This window comes from Ischnura elegans, chromosome 4 (genome assembly GCF_921293095.1).
Source record: "Ischnura elegans chromosome 4, ioIscEleg1.1, whole genome shotgun sequence".
NCBI lineage: Eukaryota > Metazoa > Arthropoda > Insecta > Odonata > Coenagrionidae > Ischnura > Ischnura elegans.
In genome coordinates this window covers 49,710,535-49,734,007 of record NC_060249.1, presented here as the reverse complement: position 1 = coordinate 49,734,007, position 23,473 = coordinate 49,710,535, and the positions used below count along the sequence as shown (strand labels likewise).

At 35.4% G+C, this 23,473-nt stretch overlaps 1 protein-coding gene across 3 annotated transcripts in view; it reads left to right on the top strand.

Annotated features, from left to right (window-relative positions):
* LOC124157416 (voltage-dependent calcium channel subunit alpha-2/delta-3-like) overlaps window positions 1–23,473 on the top strand; it is a 244,510-nt gene that overhangs the window by 185,881 nt on the left and 35,156 nt on the right. For 2 of the 3 annotated variants that reach the window (XM_046532111.1, XM_046532112.1), the window contains 12 exons: window positions 19–278; window positions 1,192–1,308; window positions 8,887–9,265; window positions 10,637–10,785; window positions 13,176–13,316; window positions 16,069–16,170; window positions 16,657–16,740; window positions 17,162–17,236; window positions 18,269–18,373; window positions 18,728–18,802; window positions 19,228–19,375; window positions 22,684–22,732. In XM_046532111.1, coding sequence (XP_046388067.1) covers window positions 19–278; window positions 1,192–1,308; window positions 8,887–9,265; window positions 10,637–10,785; window positions 13,176–13,316; window positions 16,069–16,170; window positions 16,657–16,740; window positions 17,162–17,236; window positions 18,269–18,373; window positions 18,728–18,802; window positions 19,228–19,375; window positions 22,684–22,732 — 1,684 coding nt within the window. The remainder of the gene's footprint in view (window positions 1–18; window positions 279–1,191; window positions 1,309–8,886; window positions 9,266–10,636; window positions 10,786–13,175; window positions 13,317–16,068; window positions 16,171–16,656; window positions 16,741–17,161; window positions 17,237–18,268; window positions 18,374–18,727; window positions 18,803–19,227; window positions 19,376–22,683; window positions 22,733–23,473) is intronic. The other variant, XM_046532113.1, reaches the window with a different exon arrangement.

Below are 23,473 nucleotides of genomic sequence, written 5' to 3'. Positions count from 1 at the left end.
AATAATTTTTTTTTCCAGCCATGAGGTGGAAGAGTGATCCTGACTTATTTGACTGCCGTGGGAGGCCATGGTATGTTGAAGCTGCAAGTGCATGCACAAAATCAGCAGTAGTGCTGGTGGACACCACCGGCTCAATGACTGGCATGCGGTACAGCATAGCTAGACTAACAACTGGAGCCCTGCTGGAAACCTTCGCCCCAAATGACATGGTGGCCGTCATTAAATTTTCAGAGACACCAGAAGAGCTTGTTCCTTGCTTCAAGGATACATTAGTCCCAGTGAGTTGATTTGACCTTCAATCTGACACTGTTTGAACACTTAAAATGCCTTACTAAGGCTTTTGTTAGACTTTCCCGGTGATTTATAGAATAATCAATCTATTTTGAAATGGTGAGGGTTCTTCGATCATGAAAATATAACTTTATTGGTTATCACATTTTTTTATCATTAAGAAAGTGTCTGAAACAAATTAGTCAATCATTTTTTTCTATTCATAAAGTCAATACTACTAACTTATTTGTACTGTCGCTCCCACGGTGATTAAATTGATAAATTTTTTCCAGTTGACTCATTTTAGTGGACAACGAATGGATATTATATCCATCACCACCATTCAGGTGACCAGATCAAATTCTGCTTGGGTCAGTTTGGGCAGGCGATAATCCTTCACAACCTTGGTCTGCTAAAATGAGTCAACGAATCTTAACCCAAAATTAATATATGCCAATAAATTGTTAATTTTTTTCAATTCACAAACTCTAACACAGTTTATTGAGCTAAAAATGTACATTTCACAGTGAGTAAAAATATTGAGTCCATCTTACGCTGTTAATTAATGTATTCTCATAGATTTTTTTTACTTTATGGTCATGTTGACTCATTGTGATTTCAATTGTTTTCCCCCAGAAAATAAGAATCAGGATGTGATATTTTTAGTAAAAGTCATTATTTTATAGCATTACAATTGGGGTACAAGAAAGCACTTCTAGAAATGAAAACTTTTACAAATTAACTCACAGTGACTGTAGCATGTCTTTGGTGAATGCCCATCCAGATGTCAGCAAAATTTAATTTGTATTTTAATCACGTTGAACAGTGGTATTTTCTCATTTTATTTTGCACATATTTTTAAATTGGTATGTAAAATGATATTTTTCTTTTTGAATTTCATGTATCTTGGTTTTCTTTCAGGCTACCAGAGAAAATATCATTGCATTCAAGCAGGCTTTAGCAGATGCTCAAGATCATACTGAGGGCTATGCCAATTTTACTGCAGCATTCGAGAGGGCGTTTGAGCTATTTGAGATTGTAAGCACTTCTCCATTTATTTCTAAATTTACCATTTTATCAATTGATTATTCGCACCTTTTTTGTAAATTTCCTTCTATTTTCATTTTAGCCTTATAAGTGGACATTCCTCCATGAACCACACTTATGAGGGAATAAATCTTTCAACTGCCTTGGAATTACAGGCTTATTAAGAAATCTTTGAGCTCAATTAAGCAAGAACTTTGAGCAAGTATCAACATTACGAATATGCAGTCTCACTAATTGTGAGATTAACTGTCTCAGACAATTATAATCACACATTTTTGTCCAACCTTAATTATTTGATGGCCTTTAAAATCCAGTGCATCAAATTAAATTTTGATAAGGGTGGATACACAATAAAAACCATTTTCATTATAATTGCAAAGTGCATTCAAAAAATTGTTTACGTTGCCATGGCTGAGTAACTAAGGAGTCACGACCCCATGTTTATGGACAAAAAATGCTTAAAATTGTCTCCCCCACCACCTTCTGAAGTATTGCAACCTACACTGTAGTTCTGAAACACCTTGCATATTTTCTGGCTGGTTCGTATTGTGTTGCGAGGTGAAACCCTTTGGAAGTGGCGCGTTCGATTCCGCCAATTCATCAATTCATCCACATTAGTGCAACACTTCTCTTTCCTTCCTGGATATAAAAAAATGGGTCGTGTGTATTTCCTGCGCACCCCGTGGTGTGGCTACGCTAACTGAAGGGGCTCCCGCCACGCAGCGCTTTCGTATTTGCACAAGGTGGTGATTTACTGAGTGTTTGGAAACCTGGGGCCTTATTCACGAAGGCCTCGATATTGTCGAATCCTCGAAAATGTCGAGGCGGCGACGTTCAAGCCTCGACGTTTCCGTAAGTTGCAATTCACGAAGCTTATTGTCGCCGTCTCGAGGCCGCGCCAGACGGAAAAAAAATCGAGGCGACGTAGGCCTCGACAATTATTCCGAGTCTTGTTGATCCTCGATTTACAAGGAGTGCAACTGCAGCTGGCATCTTTAGAAGTTCATAGTTCAATATTTGACGTACGTACGACGGTGATCACGGTCTTATTTCATATATTTAAGAAGGCAAAATAGGTATAATGATACGTATAGTTGTATAATTTTATAATATGATTATTCCAAAAACCGAAGTTTCATACGGTTGTTTTGTGAGCTATCACCTGTGAACTAGCCTTTCAGTTATTTTCTATGAAGAATCGTGATTAAATATTCGCCACCACGAGTCACAATAGAACTATATTTTTATAGCGGATTTCACAGCCCCTAAATTTTTGGAGATAGGCAATACTCATGATTTCCCGAGAACTGATTTTGGGTTGTGTTCGCTCGTGTTGAATTTGTGATTATTATTAGGGGTCGTGTTCTTCATTCTGTTGTATGTTAGCTCTGTTTTCTGCTGTCGGTGGTCGATGTAGCTATGCTGGAAAAGAGGAAAATCTCTGTAGTACAATTCTCTCCACTCAATTGCTTATTACTAGCGAGCTACTCAATTGAGGCTTATTTTTTTTACCAATAAGCTTGCTCGCCAACATCGGAGCAACTTTTCGATGTAAATGAATGTGTTTGTATTTAACAGTGCGTGGTTATTCTCTTCGAACTTCATCATTTATAGAGTACCGAGTACGTTATACGTATATATGGGTAGTATGATATTACAATTTTACATATTGTGTTCATAATATTCGTTCATGATATTGTGCATAGCCTTTCAATTCATTGGCTTCATTGGTACTATCTTGTGATACCGTGTGGACTATAAATTATTGTTTTCATTGTGTATCAATTTCCTGATGTTGCATTTTTTTATGACCGTGTACCATATCATAAATCCTATAGTGTTAATTATGTTTCACTGATACTTTCCTAAGCTATTAAGTGACGATCATTGTGAGATATATTTGCGTCACTCGTAGGCATTGCTAAGGCTTTATATAAATTTCTCTGGAGTGTAATTGATAAGAATACCCTTGCATACTCAGAGGTTTTCACTAAGGATTAAGATTTGCAAGATTTGAGAGGAAGTACCACTCTTTTGAATGATGAAACAGAAATCATTGTACAGTATGAATGTTTGCACAGGTTTTTAATTAATATTTTATTTGATAAGAATGTAATCAATGCACTCGGTGCATATAACATGTAAATATGAGCTCAGTTTTGAATGATATATGATCTGAATTATCATTAGAATCAGAACTTAGATTTAGTACGGGGAAAAACAAAGATATTGAAGCGGGATAGGCTGCAGGATACATAAATAGGCAAGTAAGAATATTGTTCGGGTGACATCATGTAATATAAGTGATGGTTTTATTTATTTTTTAATGCTTAGCTGATAAATTGATACTCAATTATGAATAATAAGTTTTTATTCTAAATGATTAGTGTTCTAGCATGACATGCATATTGCTAATTTTTTCATGCTCCTATCTATTGCAAACTTATGAGAAGGCTGAAAGTAATGATGATGTATTTAAAGTTGATTAAGCATTTATAACCACCCTTCATGAACTTCTGTAGCAAATAATGGGTGATGATATCGCCCTAATTTGGCTACGGAAGGGAAGAAATTTAAGGAATAGAGGGGGATATGTACCTTTTGAAATGCCTGATGAAGCTTTGATGGGGATGTATATACTATCAAAGAAATTTTAAGCGTCTTTTTAATTTCTGAAGCAACTACATTTTTTAATTTAAGCAAATCAATTTTCTTTATGAAGTAGGTACTTTGCACTCTCCACTTTCATGGCCAAGGGTCATATCAAAAGTCAGCTGGCAGTGACAGTAATTTAGGTTTGAGCCAAAGTTCAATAAGATGCTTTATGGATGCGTTGACTGAAGCTATTAACTCCTTTAATATGGTTGCCAATTGGTTACCTTTCCTAGCTAGGGAGAGCAGAGAAAAGAAGGGAGGTGTGTCAAGAGTTAGTTCAAATACTTTGTTGATCTTGTAAAAATTATTTAATGAGCAAATTTACCAGGATCGTTGTGCCAGTGTAAAGTCATATGAGATACATGTTTTCAAAGTTTAAGGAGATAGAAAATGCTGTTAAAGCATGTTTGTGTAATTTATGTGGAGTAGATTAATGTAGTCTCACAAAATTTGCCTGTAACAATTCATACTTTGAAAATTATGTTAGTTCCTTCATCTAGATTTGAAAAAAGATATAACACCATGATAAATTTTGTGTACCACAATTATTTTACAGGAATTACAGAGAATCTAGGTTCCCTGGAGTAGTTGGCTTTGTTGATGGAACTCATGTTTCTATAAGGGCTCCTTCTACCAACACATATATGTAAATAGAAGGGAAGGGTATGCCCATTCAATAAATAACACGATTGAAAACATTTAGTTAATCTTTGTATGCCCAGATCATTATGTACTGGATTAATTCATTATATAGATAATTTTTTCACCAACTTGAATAAAATTAGTGTTCACCTTTCTATAAATATGTGATAGTGACCTTATGATACTAAACTGTGTCTCAAGATTCTCTTGAAGCTCTCATGATTCGTATGTCTGGGGCCATAGTGAAGCTCACGATGAAATGAGAAGGGTATTGGAGAGCGGTGTTAGGTCAGAACATGTAATTGAGTAAGTCTTGATAATAAATTATTATTTCAACCAATTCTTACATAAAAATAATAGAATGATATAGTTCTAACAGCACTCTGGACAGACAACTATTACATTTCTGCTTTCAGTACAGCCTTTTGTAAAGGTTAAAGTTAATTTTGCATCACAAACACAAAGCTCGATCCACTGTTGAGAGGTGAATTGGAGCAATTCAAAATTGCTTTAGATGTCTTTTAAAACACCATCTTTTGCACTATAGCTCTACTCTAAGGCTGATAGAATAATAACAGCATGCTGCATACTACATAACATGTGTGTGAGAGGAGGGGTACCTCTCCCTCAGCATATACAGGGACATGATAAACCCCTCCCTGCTCCAAACCCCCCTATTATCCAAGAAAGAGAGTTAATTCATGAGGCACAAACGGGTGAAAAGGAATAATATTACGGATTGATAGTTAGACCATACTTAATAATATTTACAAGGGATATTAATTGACTGTTCATGCATTGCAATTACATCATTTTCTTTTGGAAAATAGACGCATATAAGAAAATTACAATAAAATTTATTTCGTGAAATCATGAGCCTGATGTCTCTATAGCCATTAAAATATACCATTATGTGATAATGAAAACTTACCAAAGGTTTAAAAAAAAAGGCTTTTGAGAAATGCATGCGATTTACAGGTTAGGTCCACATATTTACCTAATGTAGTCATAAAACTAATAGAATAGTCATAGCAGGGTAAGGTGTTATCATTATTATTAGATCATTAAGAGACTATCTTTTTGCAGAAATTGGGATTGGTATTGTCAACAACACAACATTTGCATATAGAATATTTTATTGAAGCAAATGATATACATACAAATGAATTCATTTTTGCCCTCCTCTGGCTACGTATGTGACAAAAAATCAATAATTTAACCTTTTATGATTAAAAGATGAATGTAAATTTCAATGTTATGATATGAATTTATAATGATATTATTTAAACAATCTTCTACACTCATTTATCTTATTTCCACATGCAGGTAAATTAATTATTTATAGTTCACTCAGTTAATCTCATCAATTAAAGTTGAAAACTCTGAGGGTCCCTCAGAAGAACAACATACTTCTTTACTCGCCAAAGCTAGGAGCAATTTGTGATGAAGAATCATATTTTATGCCTAATTACTACTTTATCTGGGCTTGACTATCTGTGTTTGTAGAGAAGTACTTGTCCCAGCACAAGCGAAGAAAGATGGTCCCTTCCCACCTGCCCACTAGGGGTGGAAGTATGGTGGGCTAGGGGTATCATATACAACCTCCCACACCAAGGCCTCAGTTAAATATTTCACTGTCCTCAGAATCTCTCTTCCCTGTTGATGATTTTATTGATATTCTGCATTCAACCCTGCTCCCAGCATAATCTTTTACCTAGGAATGCTTTAAAATATTGATTTTAATGAGAACAAAATTTGCTGGAGGAATTTCATTTCATTTTTCATGAAGTTGGATGCATTACATTTAATATTGAATTAAAATCGCACACTTTTCACTGGCATCCTATACCATGTGGCAGGTCATCATAATATGTACTGATATTTCTTTCATAGTGTCTGCCAAACTAGTTACAGCTGTAACCTTTGCCTTGCTCTGCTATGCCCTTTCTTTTGATGTCATACCCATTATAATTGGAAAATCATCTGCAAAAATAATAGCCATGTTCTATAATAATCTGAAGTTTTTCATGTAATTATTACCCCCAGTGCCTTAAAAAAATGTTATAACGTCATGTATTATCTAATATCTCAATCATAGATTGTTCTTGGATTATGCCTTGATACAAAAATACATAATAATATTAACTAATGATTGTTCATGAGTTGTAAGGCAACATGACAATAATTCTATTGCAATAGCAGCCAAGTAATTAGAGATATTTTTGTCCCCTATTTACCTATTATATCTGTAATTAATATTTCCTACAATGTGTAGATAGCTGCTTCCTTTCTCTGGCCCTTATATGGCACTTGGAGGATTTGGGTAAGGAAGGGCTGCAGGGGAATGATTCTCTTCTGCTGGGAACGTTTTTAAGGTTGAAGCCAATGGTTATATTTCAATGTGCTTGGTAATTGTATTTGCAACTGCTAATACGTATATGGCTTTGGATAAATTCAAAATTTACAGGGATTTGGAATAGAAGTAGGTGGGATTCAGTTGAAACCACAAATATTTTAAAGGAGTTAATTGGAACTGCCACTGGGTGCTCCCATATGAGGCATCTCCCTCTGCTTATTCTAGATGTGCCTTTAGGAGACTCATACTCTTGTCACTCGACTCTCACCGAGTAAAATGTAAAAGTGCGCATCAATTAATGTGCATTTAATTCATGTTTAGCTAATTTTAGTTCTAATGAACTAGTTTGTAACTATTATATGATATCGCTACGTCTTATTCTGTATAATATATTGGTAATTAGGTCCACATATTTACCTAAAACCTTGTTGAAGAACTTATTCTATTACTTTGCATTTGAGGAAAATCGTTGATGCTTACAATATACAAAGTTACGGTAAAGTTCGCAAAGATTATCAAGCATTGGGGTGAGAAAGTTGAATAACACGCATCATTTTCTTATATAAGAAAAAATGTACGTCAACACTAGTTTATAATAACTACCCCAATTATTATGTTTGAAACAATCAACCATTCATCCAAAATCTATGAAAATGTGTTTCAATTGGTTTCCCTAATCATTGAATATCAGCGGAAAAACATTCAGACTTACTTCTCTTTTCGGAATCCAATTGAAGTTCGAGCGAGAAGTCTTGGGAAAAAGAAGAGCATCGAATATCAATCCCTCGATAATCCATGACGTCACAAGCGTGAATTTAGCCCACCTTTTAAATTCATCGAGTCCTCGATTTTCGCTTCGTGAATAGCACGGAACGCGATTTCCTGATCCTCGACATTGTCGCCTCGACGGCTTATCATTGTCGAGGCGACATTTCCGATTTGTTCCTGAATAAGGCCCCTGGTGCGTGGGGGTCATCATTCCGAACAAATTTTATGTTTAACGTTACGTGTTATTTTTTCTGTCTTGTGTTTGGGATGGGGAGGATAAGGGGGATAGATCACTCCCCAAAGCCTCAGAGAAATTAAAATAATATTCAAAACTATTGCCTAGTGTTGACATATAGGAAATTTTAACGTAACCTTTTAATGAAACACAAATTTTAAGTGCCAAAATTATGTAAAACGTAATTTGCAGGCATGTTATTTTTCTAAAATTTTCCCAAATTTGGCAGAGGGCGGGAGGTCACTCTTCCCTATCCCCCCTCATCCCCCCCAAAGCATATTCCTCGTTACGTTACGTGAAGTAAGTATGTAATTTGAAATAAGGATATTTTACATTTAAAATACATATGATACCTATTAAAAGAAAATTATGATATTAGCAGATGTGAAGAATTTATTGTGATAACTCTAAGTAGCAGGCAACAAATAGCTTGAATGGTAAACATTTTCCTCATTTTGAAGGCCCCTAGTCTCTTCCTTGTTAAACATATTTCATGGCCTACAAGCTGCACTAGCACATAAGACACTGATTTTTTCATGTTAGGTATTATGAAAAGAAGTTTTTCTCGAACTACGATGCTGAGTGGCATAGATTTACCATGTAAATCTGCTTTTATTTGATTTTTTTGTAATGTTTTGAAGGAATTATTTTCACTGAAATACTGGAACCATTTTGATTTGCACAGGTTCAAAACAGAATTATTATCATTAATGGTAATAAAGATACAATATCTTGATGAAGCAGCTTGCATTGGTGGAGTAAAAAGTTATACCCTCAATCAATGAGGTTGAGTTTAGAGCATATTTTTGCAAGAAAAAAGTGTCTTATGAGCTCGAAAACATGGTACTGTCTCATGATCTCTTGTTAATCTGTGTACATGACCTAATTCATACAAAATTTGCTTTGTTTGTAGAACAGAGCTAGCAGAGGTGATTGCTCTCCATGCGGACCAATCGATAATGAAGTGCTTTTCCTGGTGACGGATAATGTGCCTGGGAATTGGTCTTGGTTGTTGAACCAGTACAACAGCCTGAATTCTCCGCTAGCAATGTCCATGAGGAGAAATAATAATGAGTCGTACAGTTTGGCAAATGTTACGGTGGACGAAATCCGTGCTGAGGCGCTGGTGGACAGCATTGTGTCCGATGCTGACAGCATGTCAACACTCCCTCCGTTGATGATGGAAAGTGACGTCGAAGACATTCTCCCTCCAGTTCGCATTGTGGCCTTCCTCATTGGGAAAGAAGTTTTCAACATAAAGGAGATCGAAAAATTTACATGTGAAAATAGAGGTGAGTATGTTTGACCTCATTTTGGATGAGATTTTCAGTTATTGAACGTGAAATTGTTTTGGTTTTAAGTGATTGTTTTGGCTTTAAGTGATAACTGCAGCAGTTGGCCCCTTTCCCCTTTTCCCAATGACTTTTTCTTCAAGACTGATTAAGTCAGTTGTGGAAATGATTTCTGATACCACATATGATGCAATTATCTCTCAATACATTTACACATTATGGGCTGTTCACATAAAAGTGTATTTCTGCATCCAGCAGTAGTGGTCCAGCCATGTATTTTTACATGCTTTCGCATTTTGATTAGTGACTCCCCTCCACGGAATTATTTCAGACTGCATATTGTGACCAAATTCTTTCTCTTGCAAAAAAATAGCATACCATAATTAAAAAATGTACTCTGTAAAATATATATTTATAGTCAAAATGTGTATTTAAATCGTGCATAAGTTCTCGATTTATGTGAGTTTAATTGTATATTTGTACTTTCCCTGCACAAATTATAAAAATAGCTGGCCTCAAGGGCTAGTCAACTGTTAAGAGAACCAGATGGAAAACTGTTAATTTACATTATTGTTAGGCTATTGCAACATTTATCTTCAGCAACACCTGGATTTTCCATCAGAAATCACTTATGAAGGCACATTTTACTCATTTAATTTCGACAAGGCTAGAGTTCTCTTTTCCTAACCAGTTGATATCCATTGCATCATATGTCATTCAAAATCAGAGCCAGAAAATACCTTGGGTGTTCACTTGAAGGAGGGTGCATTTGAGAGAGGTTCAGAGCACTTGATCCTCCTTTGTCTACAACAATGATGTCATTACTTGCAAACTTTATTTCATAGGGGTTGTGGCAGAACATTATTCTCATAAAAGTCTCATCAAAACTCTTAGATAAGCTTTCGGTATGCTCCTCTCTATCCATTCGTACATAATTTTCTTGTTTTTTTTAATCCTTCATTGCATCTTCTTACGATGGTTGTGCTCAATCAGTTTCATTCATGGAAAAAATATCCTGTTACCCATGAAAATTCCGATTCCAAATATTTTCCCAATTATTCTCTTTCTAATTTCACTCGCCACATAAGTTGCTGATTCCTGTATCCAACTATTTCCTTCATCTACTTTTAATTTGCTTTACTTTCTATACTTCCTATTGTATTGGTACTTCTGTGTATTTCAAATTATTTTCTCCAGCAAGATTGATTCATTTATTTCACATTTACTGTATTTTACTGTTTTTTTGCCAATTTTAATGATCTTTTTGTGTGCTGTTAAAATTTTTTGGTGCTGAATAATGTAAAATTATGGTGCGAGGAAATATTTAAACCCTCACAAGTTAGCAAAATGTTTGCCATTTTTATTCTCCAGGTTTTTCCAGGAACCTCCAGTCTTTGGATGAGGTGAAAGAAGAGGTTTTGGAATATGTCCCTTTACTAGCTAGACCACTGGCATACACATCCGGCGAACGGGATTATCCTAGACCCATTGTTTGGACACACACCTTTGCCGATGTATCTGTGAGTGAAACATTAGGATTACATTTCCTCTTTCATTCATAGTAGTTTAACATTTTTAGCATGGTGATATGAAAAATATTTTTCATCTCCCACTTCAGCCTTAAAATTTTAAGCTTCTTTTTGAGTATAAAATTAATATCACTTTCAAAAGGCTTGCTGCAGCTTCTGCTATTTTAATGCAACTATATTTAACTACTTGCTTTCTTATGACTCTTCTTAAAATGTTCAGCATTTATTGCATTAACCATAATTTATGAGGTATTATAATGCAGAGATTCGTAATTTGACAGTTAAATATTTTTTTGTTTGAGGATGAATTTCATTAAAACTATCACACCTGTTCTTTTATAATATCAGGTTTTATAATAACAGTGGAAATCATTCACCTACGTATCTAGATTTCTGCATTTTTGTGATTTTCATGTCATGAGTTAACTGGTGTGAACTCCTATTTACAACATATAATATTTTGCAAAACCAAGCTCAGTTTTGCCTAATTTTTTTGTCACAGCCAAGCCTCACAAAAATCATGACAAAGAAAGCCAGTGATATACTTCGTACTGGTGCTGTGGAATTTTGTTTTTGGTGGAGTTAATTTCCTAATCAGTGATATTTTGAAAATAACTTTGGAGATTATAGTTCAATATGCATAAGATTTTTAAGTATACAGAGATACATTTTTATCCAGTTTTGACTGGTTATGTTAAGATTTTAAGATTATCCACAAAATTTTCATCTCCATCATTTTTTTTCTTGGAAATATTACATCAATAAGATTTTTTTTGTCATTAATACAAGCTTCAAATAAGTACCATGCATCTCTGTATATCGATGAAATTTTTTAAAAGCCTTATCTAAATTATCTGGTCATAAGTACTTTTTTAATGCTCATATTGACTTGTACATTTGCATGTAATTAATGAATAAGCTTTCTTTTAGATTTGCTTATGATAAACAGCTGGCAGGATTCACTAGCCAACAGCAATTGATGCACTTTTGTTACTTAAGATCATGTTACATTAATAACACTAGTTTCTTTATCAATGCTAAGAATATAAAGAAAGGGACATTTGTTTTGATATCCAAAAAGACTACAGCCTTTATGAAACATAGACAATTTGTTCATGGTATGGGTGTGTACTCATCAGTCTCTATTTCTCATGTCAATATCAATATTCCCTTGAAACCAATGAATACTTTTCATAACTTACGCAACAATATATCAAAATAAATCTGTCACCCTCTCTTAAATACATTTAAGTTAAATTTGTTTTTTTAACAGCGTCATGTGTGGACTACTCTCAAGGTTGCATTGCAGATAATCTAATTTATGATTGCTTTATAATTTACATAACACCCAATGAAAATGTAACTGGAGCATTTTCTTCAGCTATATGCAACCCAACAACCAATTATGTACCATATATTGCATATATATGTAGGATACACTGAGCGGTACGTTTGGTATGTCAACATATTGTACCATCAGAGGCGTTTTATTTTCATTTTATTTCCAATCTGTGGACTATGGGCCTCTGATTTATATCACTACTCCTGTACTCGGAAGTGGTTATAGAAACTTGTCAATGATCAGAGACCTCATAGGAGATGTGCTGGACACTAGTTGAAATAGTTCTGATCGATTGATTCCAATTAGTTACAACGCGATCGGAATTTGTTGCATTCAAAAGTTTCACTGCTGTGACAAATTTCAAACAAGAGATCTTTTCCCTGAATATTGTAACAATTTTTTTCCATTCCATTTTTACAACTTAGTCAGCTGATTGTCATCTGAGTAGTCATGGCAATATATCAGGATAATTGTTAATTGACTGCTGCTGATGATTATCCTTAATTCTTAGTCCTCAATGTAATGTATGCTTTTAAAGGCATTTGAAGGGCATATGTACCTAAGTAGCTGCATATCTCAATTTTTCATTAGGCATGAAAAAATTGTACAGCTGGCTAGTTTATCACAATCAATCATCATAATTGTGCAACAACATTACTAGCTCTTACTTTTGAATGTTCCTGTCATGAATGCCTACAGTAAAATGGCGATACATTGTCCATTGTATTAATAGTTGTTTATAGATCATGACATTTTGAAGCATAGTGTGTAGTGGCTGAACATTTACCTACTGCATTTATGAAATCTCACACATTGATGTTATGATACATCATATTATCATTAAAACCATTTTCCTCATTCGACTTGCCAGACATTTTTCATAAGCAAATTACATGTATCACTGATATAACCATTGAGTGTTTTTTCAGTGTGAAACTCAACCTGTAAACGCAGGATTTGATCTTTTCATTATTTTTTTTGAGAGATTTTTTTCCTTCAAGTGTGTTGTGGTTTTGGTGTCTACACTAACTGCTTGCAGGATCCAAAAGTATCAAGGTGGCTATGGGAAGTGATGAAAAACGATGAGCAGAAGGAGAGATTTGATGTTTTCGAAAGGAATAAGAAAATGTTTTTCAACCAAGAAGAAGAAGACCATAGATATGTTAAAAAACGAAGAAAGGTACATCACATGCTCGTTGCCCAACTATGTGGAAACTCACTCTCCAATTTAGAGGAAATCCTTGCATATGCATACATTTATGTCTCGTTTCTAAACCTTGTGAATATTTTTGAGCCAGGAATTTCCCCTTCTTGTTGTCTTCATCTATCCAACCCACCATCACAAAAGTGTTTCATACACACAGGTGATTCTAAAATTATTTTGATTTTATTGGGATTTCAGCCTTAAATAACGCATTCTTTTTCAATGTACTTAAGGCCTTTTACTCCCTCATAAAATTCACAAATAGAATACAACTGTTTCGTAGAATACCAGTGAACAGACTGACTGACTCAGCTTCACAAGAGCAGGCAGCCACAGCACAACAGTGCGGCGACCTTGACGACATGGGTTCTTGGTTACTTATAACAGACTTTCAATACAACAGATTTTTAGATTCTTTGTTAAGTATTGATTTTCTAAACCATCCAAATTATGAATATGAAAAACTGCTATACAGAACAAAAAGGTAAATTTCTTGAACCTAATTGATATTACATTCCTGCCTATTGAAAAAAATGCTGTGCCTTAAATGCCTCAGATATAAATAGCTGAGTATATTTAGCAAGTATTTTTTTCATTTGTGGATGCAATCGTGTGATGCTTTTGTGATGGTGGGGTTTGAGTTTACTGTAAATTTCTGTAAATCATTCTGACCCTGTAAATAAATGTAATCCTTGTACATATATTATCAAGGTTAATTATAAATCTTGGCCACAAGATATGCTCCTGGAAACACCAATGTCTCCTCTCAAACTCTTATTTTGCAGTTCAATTTACAATTGAATTTTAAATGGAGAAAAATCAAGCATCTCCTTCAAGAGATCCAAATACTTATTTCTTCATATTGATGATAAAGGCTAAAACTGTACTTACAATTCATATTCTTGCTCATTCTTATAAAAAAATACTCTTTATTTATGTAAATACTGTAAGTTAGAAAAACTCCCTCGAACTACAGCTGTAATTCCATACACTTGCTCTTCAAAACCTTACTTGGGATTCACTCTCCTCTCATTATAGGTGAATTTATGTTTTTTTTATCTTCTTTCCTAAGTGTAATCAATGATAAGTATTCCTCTCAACCCAAACGTAGATGTCCAAGGCCTAAGGTGAATATATCTAGTGTTTGCATGAGTTTCCTGTGGAATTAATTCTTAACATTCTGTAGGTGTGTGCATTAACTCTGTGAAGCTGCCATTCCTAAATACTTGCATTAGGAGTACTTTCTTGAGAATTTATATATCATTATTTGTTTTCAATCAGTATTTTCAAGGCTATAGCCAAAACATAATATGGGGGATTTTCTTGGGGAATGTATTTTTAGAAGGTTCACTTGGATAGGGTACACTCAAAACTGTGAACTTCCCAAAATTTGGGGGGTTTGAACCCCTTGATGACCCCTACCTTTTTATTGCCTTGTGTATTCTGGGACAATTTTTCTCCTATGACAAATTGCCATACAAATGGGAAAACATCAAGAAAATCAGGAAATTATATGTGTTTGGTACTTGACTATAGTCACCTATGTTGGGAATGCAAGTTGCCATCTTTCATTAGACTCTACTCCCTATATAATTAGCATGTTAGCTCACAATATTATGAAAGTAATTTTAAACTAGAGCGTTATTTTAGGTAAGATTTTTGTTCAAATAATTTCAGTATACTAACCCTCACATTTTACACTGGGCTAGTGGTATTATAGAAAAATGAAGAAGTATCATTTTTTATAGAATTCAATGGTTGGTATTTGAATAAGTTTTCCTATTAACTGAGTTTCAAACTGTGCAGCTTGGCTTCTGGGTTGTATTCTGAGTCGATCGACATGGAGGAAAACCAGAGGACCAAAATTAGCATGGGAAAATCTTTACCCCACCAAATTCAACCTTTTCATATAGATACCTCCACTGCATAAACGCTCAGCAATCGCCCACCAAATCAAATCCGCTCATCTAGTAGCCCAAGTAGTACTAGATTAGTGGATTTGATTCAGAGGGCGATTACTGAGCTTTTGGCAGTAGAGGTATTGATATGATCCTCCATTATCAGCATAACAACAACATAAATTATCAGCATTACAAAGAAAATTTATGAGAACATATTGCCTTTTTTCTGTACATCCCAACCTTCTTATATCCATGTGGTTTCCTTTAGTCAACCCTGTTAATTTTGCCACTGTTAAATATCTTCATTAGTTATAATTTTTAAATTGTTGCACTCCTTGTAGAAATACATAGGTTTAAAAAATTTCCTATGCAACAAAAATTCTGAATAGTATGTTTATGAATGCATATTCTGGGTCATGTATGCCTGAAAATTTTTCATACTTGAAAAATCATAAGCCAGCATTCTGCAGTTGCTTGAATATCATTTCATATCATAGAGTTCTTCTTTTGAATAAATGACATTATTCTGCCCTTCTCATAGCTTAAAACTGGCAAATTTTGCATCATGTTGAATGATATGCATATTGACTTAGTTATTAAAAGTGAAATTTTTTCTCAAATTTTTTGAAATGACTTGATACATTATCTATTTGACATTAATAGTTTGACTATGCTGAAGCTCGAGCTTTTTTTATGGGAATCGTGCTATAAATAGCTTCACTTTGGCTCTGCAGCTCACTTTTGATTCTTGAATGATTTGATTCTTCACACATCTGAAGGATGACCTTCAGGCAAAATATCCTAATGATCTCCTTTGACTATTTAAGGAAGATGATGAATCATTGGGATATGAATACCAGGAGTATCGTCTTATGACCTCCGTCTCATCGCCAGCCTTCATTCATCGTACAGTCAATGCCTCAAATGAAGTGAGTAACAATTTTAATCCTTGTTATGAATTGAGTTTATTTGTCATAGATTAGCTCATGCATAAACCTAGTAGCATTTTACAATGATTTATATACATCCCATGCCTTCACTGAAAGCGATTGTCTTTTTCAAACCACTGCCCCTTTCTTATTACTACAATGGTCCTCACAAGTGGCATCTGAGCACAATTTCTATTATGTGCAGAAGACCCACACAGTGGAAACTATTAGAGACTCTGAGCCCACACGCTAATCATACATTGCTTGAGATTTTTGAGTGCTTCATTGTTTTAGTATGGCATATTGGTATTGATTAAATCATACAACAATTAATTATGTAGTCTATATTTTTCAATTCTACTGAAATTATTTGATAAGTAAGATAATTCATTGAAATGGTAGGTCTAAAGTTGCTCATTTGGGGATGGATTCAATATATTCATAACGAGTATTTCATTCCTTATTTATCCTGTTTCATGTCACTAGACAGAAGTGGTTGCCGAATTGCTCGGAGTAGCTGGAACAGATGTGCCCATTGATGAATTTTTGGAGCTCCTCCACTTATATGAGGTAATTTTAGCGATCAATGTTTCTATTATGATGGAAAATGCTATCTTGATTTAAAAAAAACTAGTTATGTATTATGTTTTTGTAATAATGTTCCTTTTAGTTTATACATATTTTTTTCATAAGAATGTTTTGAAAATCAATTATTCCATAGATCGGACTTACAATTGATGGATTAATAAAATAGCATGAATGATATCATGAGTTAATTAAGAATATTGTTTGAGTCTTTATTCATTGGATTTTTGAGTCTCATTAAGGGTGAAAATAACCTCTAATTTTCATCTATGAAGGTGCTTTTGGGACTTGAATTATCCCTGCTTAATGATTGAATTCATCCATCGACTTATAATTTAGATGTTTAGTTCATGTTATACTATATGTATTGGTGTTAATGAGTAGAGTAATGCTTAACTTTTGGCAGATTGGTGCAAATGGCTATGGATTTGCTGGGACAACTGAAGGGAATATACTTTTCCATCCAGATTTGAGGCCAGTGGTAAGTGCTTTTGGAATTCTTGAAAATGAATTTGGTAGCTTACTTTCTCTAGCCTAATATTTGTTGTTTTTCATTTACTTTGGTACCACAAAATGGTTTACCAGTGCTATTATGGTTTTTCAAGTGTTTGTTATCGATGCAATTGAAAATTTGGTCTATGGTGCACGGAACTAGTGCAAATAATAATGAGGCATTGTGCACCAAATCAGACAGCAAAAACTCTTAATGTGAACAATTGTGTTAAAACTCAGTCACAAGAATCTCCATATGTGGCAATTCAAAAATATAAAAAAAGACTTTGTTGACTTCCGCTGGTTTATTTCCTCAGTACGACATATTTCGATCCATAGAGGTCATTATCAAGTACAACAAATTTGAATTTTAAGCAAACATATATACTCCTTGAAGGGGATGGGGGAGAGGGTGGAAGGAGTGGGTGTTAGGTTGGAAATCCCCAACTGGAGGTTGCATTGAGAATTGGGAAAAAAAACCAACCGTTGGAGGACGGCGCTGGTGAGACAGTGGGAAGGGGGGACGGGGGTTACAGGGAGAGGTTGGTTGACTAGGAAGGGTATTCCCATGAGTTGGGATTAAGGAAGAGGTAGTTAATAAGTATAGGTGTGGAGTGGGGTGGTAGGGTTTGGGGTTTTTGTCCACCCGTGATGTTAAGAGACCCTTGTAGGAGTGGAGAGAAATTTTCAAAAAGAATGTCATTTAGTAATTGACCGTTAGTCATATTCCTCCTTATTTCTAGTTCCTCCATTTTGTCCAACTTCCTCCATTTCTTCTCTAAATGTAGTATTTCCGGTACATAGTTGCTTTCATGGTTTTCTTCCCAAAGATGTCTCGCAAAATGAGACTGCGCCAGATTGCAATTTAGGTAGCAGAGCATAGTAGCAAAGTGAAAAAACTTGTCATTTTGTAAACTTGGTTATGGATGGAACCTGATGATAATTTTGTATGATGTATAGAATAATTTGATTCTTAAATTTATGAATGAATCATCCAGTAAATCCTATTTTGCATCCACAGTTTCAAGGAAGTCTCAAGGATGGCTTTAACAGTGTGGACATTGCTGAAATAGAACTTCCAGCGAGTGAGAAAAGTCCTAGAGATTTCCCTGAGGAATTACTAAGGGTGAGAAAAATGGGTTGATATTTTATTTACATTTTTGGTAGATATAGTGCATCAGCTAAAGATTCATACATAGTTATACTTCCCCTGAGGAAGGCTTTTAATTAATATACTGGCTGCTGAGGAAGAGAGATCTGCAGCAGTAACTGGTTAAATGGCACATTTATTTTTATTCTTAGCAATTTTAAGTTGAAAAACCTAAAAATTATTGGCACACAATACGCCTCTTCTTCTTCCTGCCATGAAAAGATTCAAATACAGTTTCGCAGATTCCTTGTGACTGCAAAAAGTCTCTGGCATGTTCTGCCTCCTCCTTACCCAGTTCATAATCTGATAATGCTTTTTTTTGTTTTGTAGTTGCGCAATGGGATGATTAACCAGGAGAGCGGTGAAATGTTGGGAGTGGATGTCCTCATGCATCATGACGATATGGTAATCTCAATTAATAATGTGTGTATGTATGACTCTTGACTCCCCCTGCCAAATTCCCTGGCTATGCCCATGTCATTATTTTATATTTGAGCCCTGCATCAAAAATATTACATATTTAATGGCTATTCATTATACTTACATGAATTTTTAGTCATGTTTATTTGATGTTCTGGCCTCTGAAGTTATACATCCCATCACGTGTCTGTACTTACTGGGTGATGTTTGAAAAAAGTTATTTGTTTCAGTACCAAAGGTGAACAAAAAGTCTTTTCCAATACTAACATAACTCTATTCATTTTTTCTATTCATCCACCATTCTAGTTTGAGGCAGTATACATGAATTTGTTCCTGGTAGTAATTTTTCACACAGCGATGCTGTAATATTAATGATGTTTAATGCCAACCTGTCATATCATCTTTTGCAGAGGAGGGTGACAAATGAAGTGAGGAATTATTACTACACTCCTCTGCCTGGGACTCCATACACCATCACTCTGTCCCTCCCTTCCACGTATGGCCTGTTTAAATTGGAAGTGAAAGACAAGGAGGAAATTGAGAGATTCAAAAAGCAAGGTATGTGATTAACTCTGCATTGCTAATGTAGTCTTTACTTGTCCACACCAAGAAAAATAATTTGGTGGCATTCAAGGAGAGGGGGTACATTTTTGGGCTGTGTCTTTTGGTGTGGGAACTTGTAAGAAAATATTTCAAACAGTTTAATGGTGTTTAATCCCCCTCACTCACTCCAGCCTTAGTTGTTGCATATACCAACATAGTAACAGCATTCATCTCCCAGGTATACATCCCATCACTTGACTTTTTGTGGCAACAGTTTCGTCCCCTGTCCTGAGATGTCCTCAGGTTGAGTCGATTGCCATTGCATTCTGGCCGATATTCATACCAGTGGCCGTCTTAATTTTTTTCCGCCCTTACTTCTGATTGGCAAAAAAACTTCAGTTGGACAGCACTATATTTATTGGCCAGAATGCAATGACGATCGACTTGACCTGAGGGCGTCTCCAGAACAGGCGACGAAACTCCTTTCACATGAACTAATGCGATGTATAACTGGAAGATAAATGCTGATACATACTTGATATCATGTGACGACTGCAGTATAACGTAGATAGTTAATGCCAACCCCCACTCATTACAGCTTTGGTTCTTGCTTGTACATACAGCATAAATAGTATCGCAATTGTTAGATTGATATACTGCAGCCCAGTGGTGTAACTATGGGGGGATGAGGGAATAGATCCTCCCCTACTAAGTCTTAGATAAATAAGAAAATTATTTATAACTATTGTCTAGTTTTGATGTATAATAACTGCATCTGCTTGAAGTTAAATTTTAATTGCCACAATGATGTAAAATGTATTTACCGGCATGTCATTTTTCAAAAAATATTCCTGGAACCCCTGTTGCCTTGGGGGGTCACCCCCTAAGCCCCTTCATCCCCCCCAAAGCATATTCCTAGTAACGCCGCTGCTGCAGTCCTCCATTTATCCCAATTTAGTTATTTTACCTCCCTGGAGCTCCCCATATTCTTCTTGATCTATCCTAGGCACTTGTCTCTTAGGGCCGTATTCTTAGTCGACCCTACATATCCGTCCCTACATAAGAAAAGGCCCATACATGCGTTTCTCAGTCGACCCTACATAAGTGGTGGGGGGTAATTCTGTCGTCAAGTTCTCTGAAATGACGTAGATGTTGGCGCAGCGCCAATTTTCCACTCTGGTGGCGTAATGGGAACTAACTATTAAACTGAGAAAAGACATCCGATAATTTTCAGGCGTATTGTTAGGGTAACAGCTCAAGGTAAATAAACAATACGTGTCGTCCGCCAGGTCATGTCGGTACCTTAATTATCGCTACAAATACTCTCATATCAAGCCAAAAGTAGAACCTAATTGTCTTTAAATTACTTTAGAAGCGGCCTGTACAAGATAGTAATAAGTACGGAGCAAATATGAGCATTGACGTGGGAACTTACGCTGCATCATCAAGGTTCGTCATTCGCTTTCACCTTCCATAGTTAAGTTTATTATGTGTCAAATAGTGGCATGAAAATAGATTTTCTATGGTTATATGTAAACGAAGTATTAGTTCCCCAAAAGTATACCAAGAGCCAAACGCGAAAAATATTATTATATATTCGTAGAAACAAGGTGATGTATACCGCTATATTGTTCTTATTAGTTCAGTCAATTTTATAATTTATTTAACTGGGTGGTTATAAAGTGGTAGTATTATTACATTTCCACTGTGTTACTGTACATTTTAAAATGGCTTGTGTGAGGTCGTCTCCCTTAATATCCATTGTAACGACGATTCTTTAATCGAAGTAATCAGCAGACAATATTTGGCCGCCATGTTTTTGTAGGGTGTAGGGTTGGTTCGGGTACCCTACATCAAGTAGGGCCCGTTTAGTTCCAAAAACGTCCATATGTAGGGCTTGATTTGGCGTATGTAGGGCGAGATCGGTTTATGTAGGGGCTGATGACGTATCCAGGGTCGGTTGACCCTACAGGGTCTACTAAGAATACGGCCCTTAGTCTTTCTCTGCGGACTATTCCATTAATTTTTTCCTGTCATTATGTTTCTTATGTAAATGCTCTGCCTCATTACGGGGCCTATCTACTCGGCTCTTATTTGGTGTACAATTGTCCATAGGGTCCTTTCTTCTTCTTATCTTCTATACATCTCATTTAACACCCTATTCGTCCGTTATATTTTCAGAATACTCCTTCAGCATCAGGTCTTGAAGACTTTTCTTCATTTATAATCACTTGCATACAATAAAATTAAATTTGAAAATGCTATTAGGTGACCATAACAATACCTTCTCTGCAAAAACGCTCAACAATCGCCCCCCGAATCAAATCCGCTCATCTAGTCGCTCAACAATACGAATCCACTCAGCTAGCAGTGTGACACTGTCAGCTGAGCGGATTTGTATTGTTCAGCTACTAGATGAGTGGATTTGGTTCGATGGGCGATTGCTGAGAGTTTTTGCAGTGGAGGTATCGATAAGGATCATATTTGACTTACATATTTTTATGCAATGGGGTATGTGAAGTGCAAAAATTTGACAGAGGAAAAATCATTTGATTTGGCCAGGATTTGAACCTGATTCTCCAAAATTCACACCAGGTGTTCTACAACTTGAACTATCCAGACATCTTCTTCACCAGCTGAGTTTTTTCGGCTTTTGAGGACATAGCGGTTAAATAACAAGGCGGATTCGTCCTCTGAAGCCAACAAAACTACAGGAGAAGAAGATGCCTCTGTAGTTAAAGTGGTAGAATGTCCGGTGTGAATTCTGGAGATTCAGGTTCGAATCTCAGTCAAAGTGAATAGTTTTTTCTCCATAGAATTTTCATATTTTATGAGAACTTGCGGTTAGTCTGTGAAGGTCTGCCACTGACAGCAGTAATTTCCTTGAATAACGGAATTCTCAAAAATTTTTGCGGATAGTTTTGCATGCTTCTTTGAAATTAAGCACATGCAATTGGGCTCTCTTTCTAAATGTACTGAGTGAGTCAATATCTTGCCATTAATGACCAGTAATCTTCCTTATTCTCAATCCTGAATTTACAAATTCTACATGCCATTATCTTGTTTTGGAACTTTTTGAATTCATCTATTGAATGTCTGGTCAAAACACAGATTATCCATTTCATGGACACTTTTATCTCATTTTGTCATCTTAAACTTGATTTTCATCCATCAAATTAACATCAATTTCATAACAGCAATTTACATTTTTCATAAGTTGCATCTTTGATAGCTTTAATTGTAATAACATTTTGCTTTGATATATATTTCCTCTGGTATGAAGTACAGTCATATTAATGACTTTTTTACGCTTGAAATTGTAGGCCAGACTGCGTACTTCAATGATGACAACTGGAAAGTTCACAGTGATTGGTAAGTTTTATGAAAAGCCTTATCCTCATTATTCATCCATTTGCCAAGAAATTTTCAGAGCCTCTACACATGAATTAAGTAAAAATGTGTACATTTATATATTTGCTACATATGTACTTATAAAATTAAAAGGGAAATGTTTGATTTTTGATATGAAACCATTCATACTCAGAAAAGCTTGAGGACATTTTTTGAGGTTGAGCCATGAAACCAACCTCTTCAAACTCTAACATGTGCCAATTACTCTGTTACATAAGTAGATTTAATCATGGAAATGAAAGATACCTACAAACACTGAAAGAAGAATTTTCTCTGCGGTACCTACCTTATGAATGTCATGACATGCACTTCATTGCTGTGTATCTCAGGGCATATTTTCATCATCAAGTATGTATTACCAACGGCACCATGTCAGTGCTTTTTGTGGAATTCTAATGTATTTTTAAACTTAAAAATACATGTCCTCATTTAGCAATGTTATGCCAATTACTCACCTGATGAAGTGAATTATTGAAATTATTATGATACTGAATTTTTCATTAATTTATTAAAGTGTACCGGGACTAGCCACGGTGATAACTTTTTATGGAGTCACCCGCAGTGCACAAATAGTGCGAAAAATCCACAGAGGAAAAATCATTCGCCTTGACCGGGATTCGAACCCGGATCCCTCGATTTCCAGCAGAGTGCTTTAGCCAGTTAAGCTACCGAGGCGTCATCCTCCCCTGTGGAAATGACGCC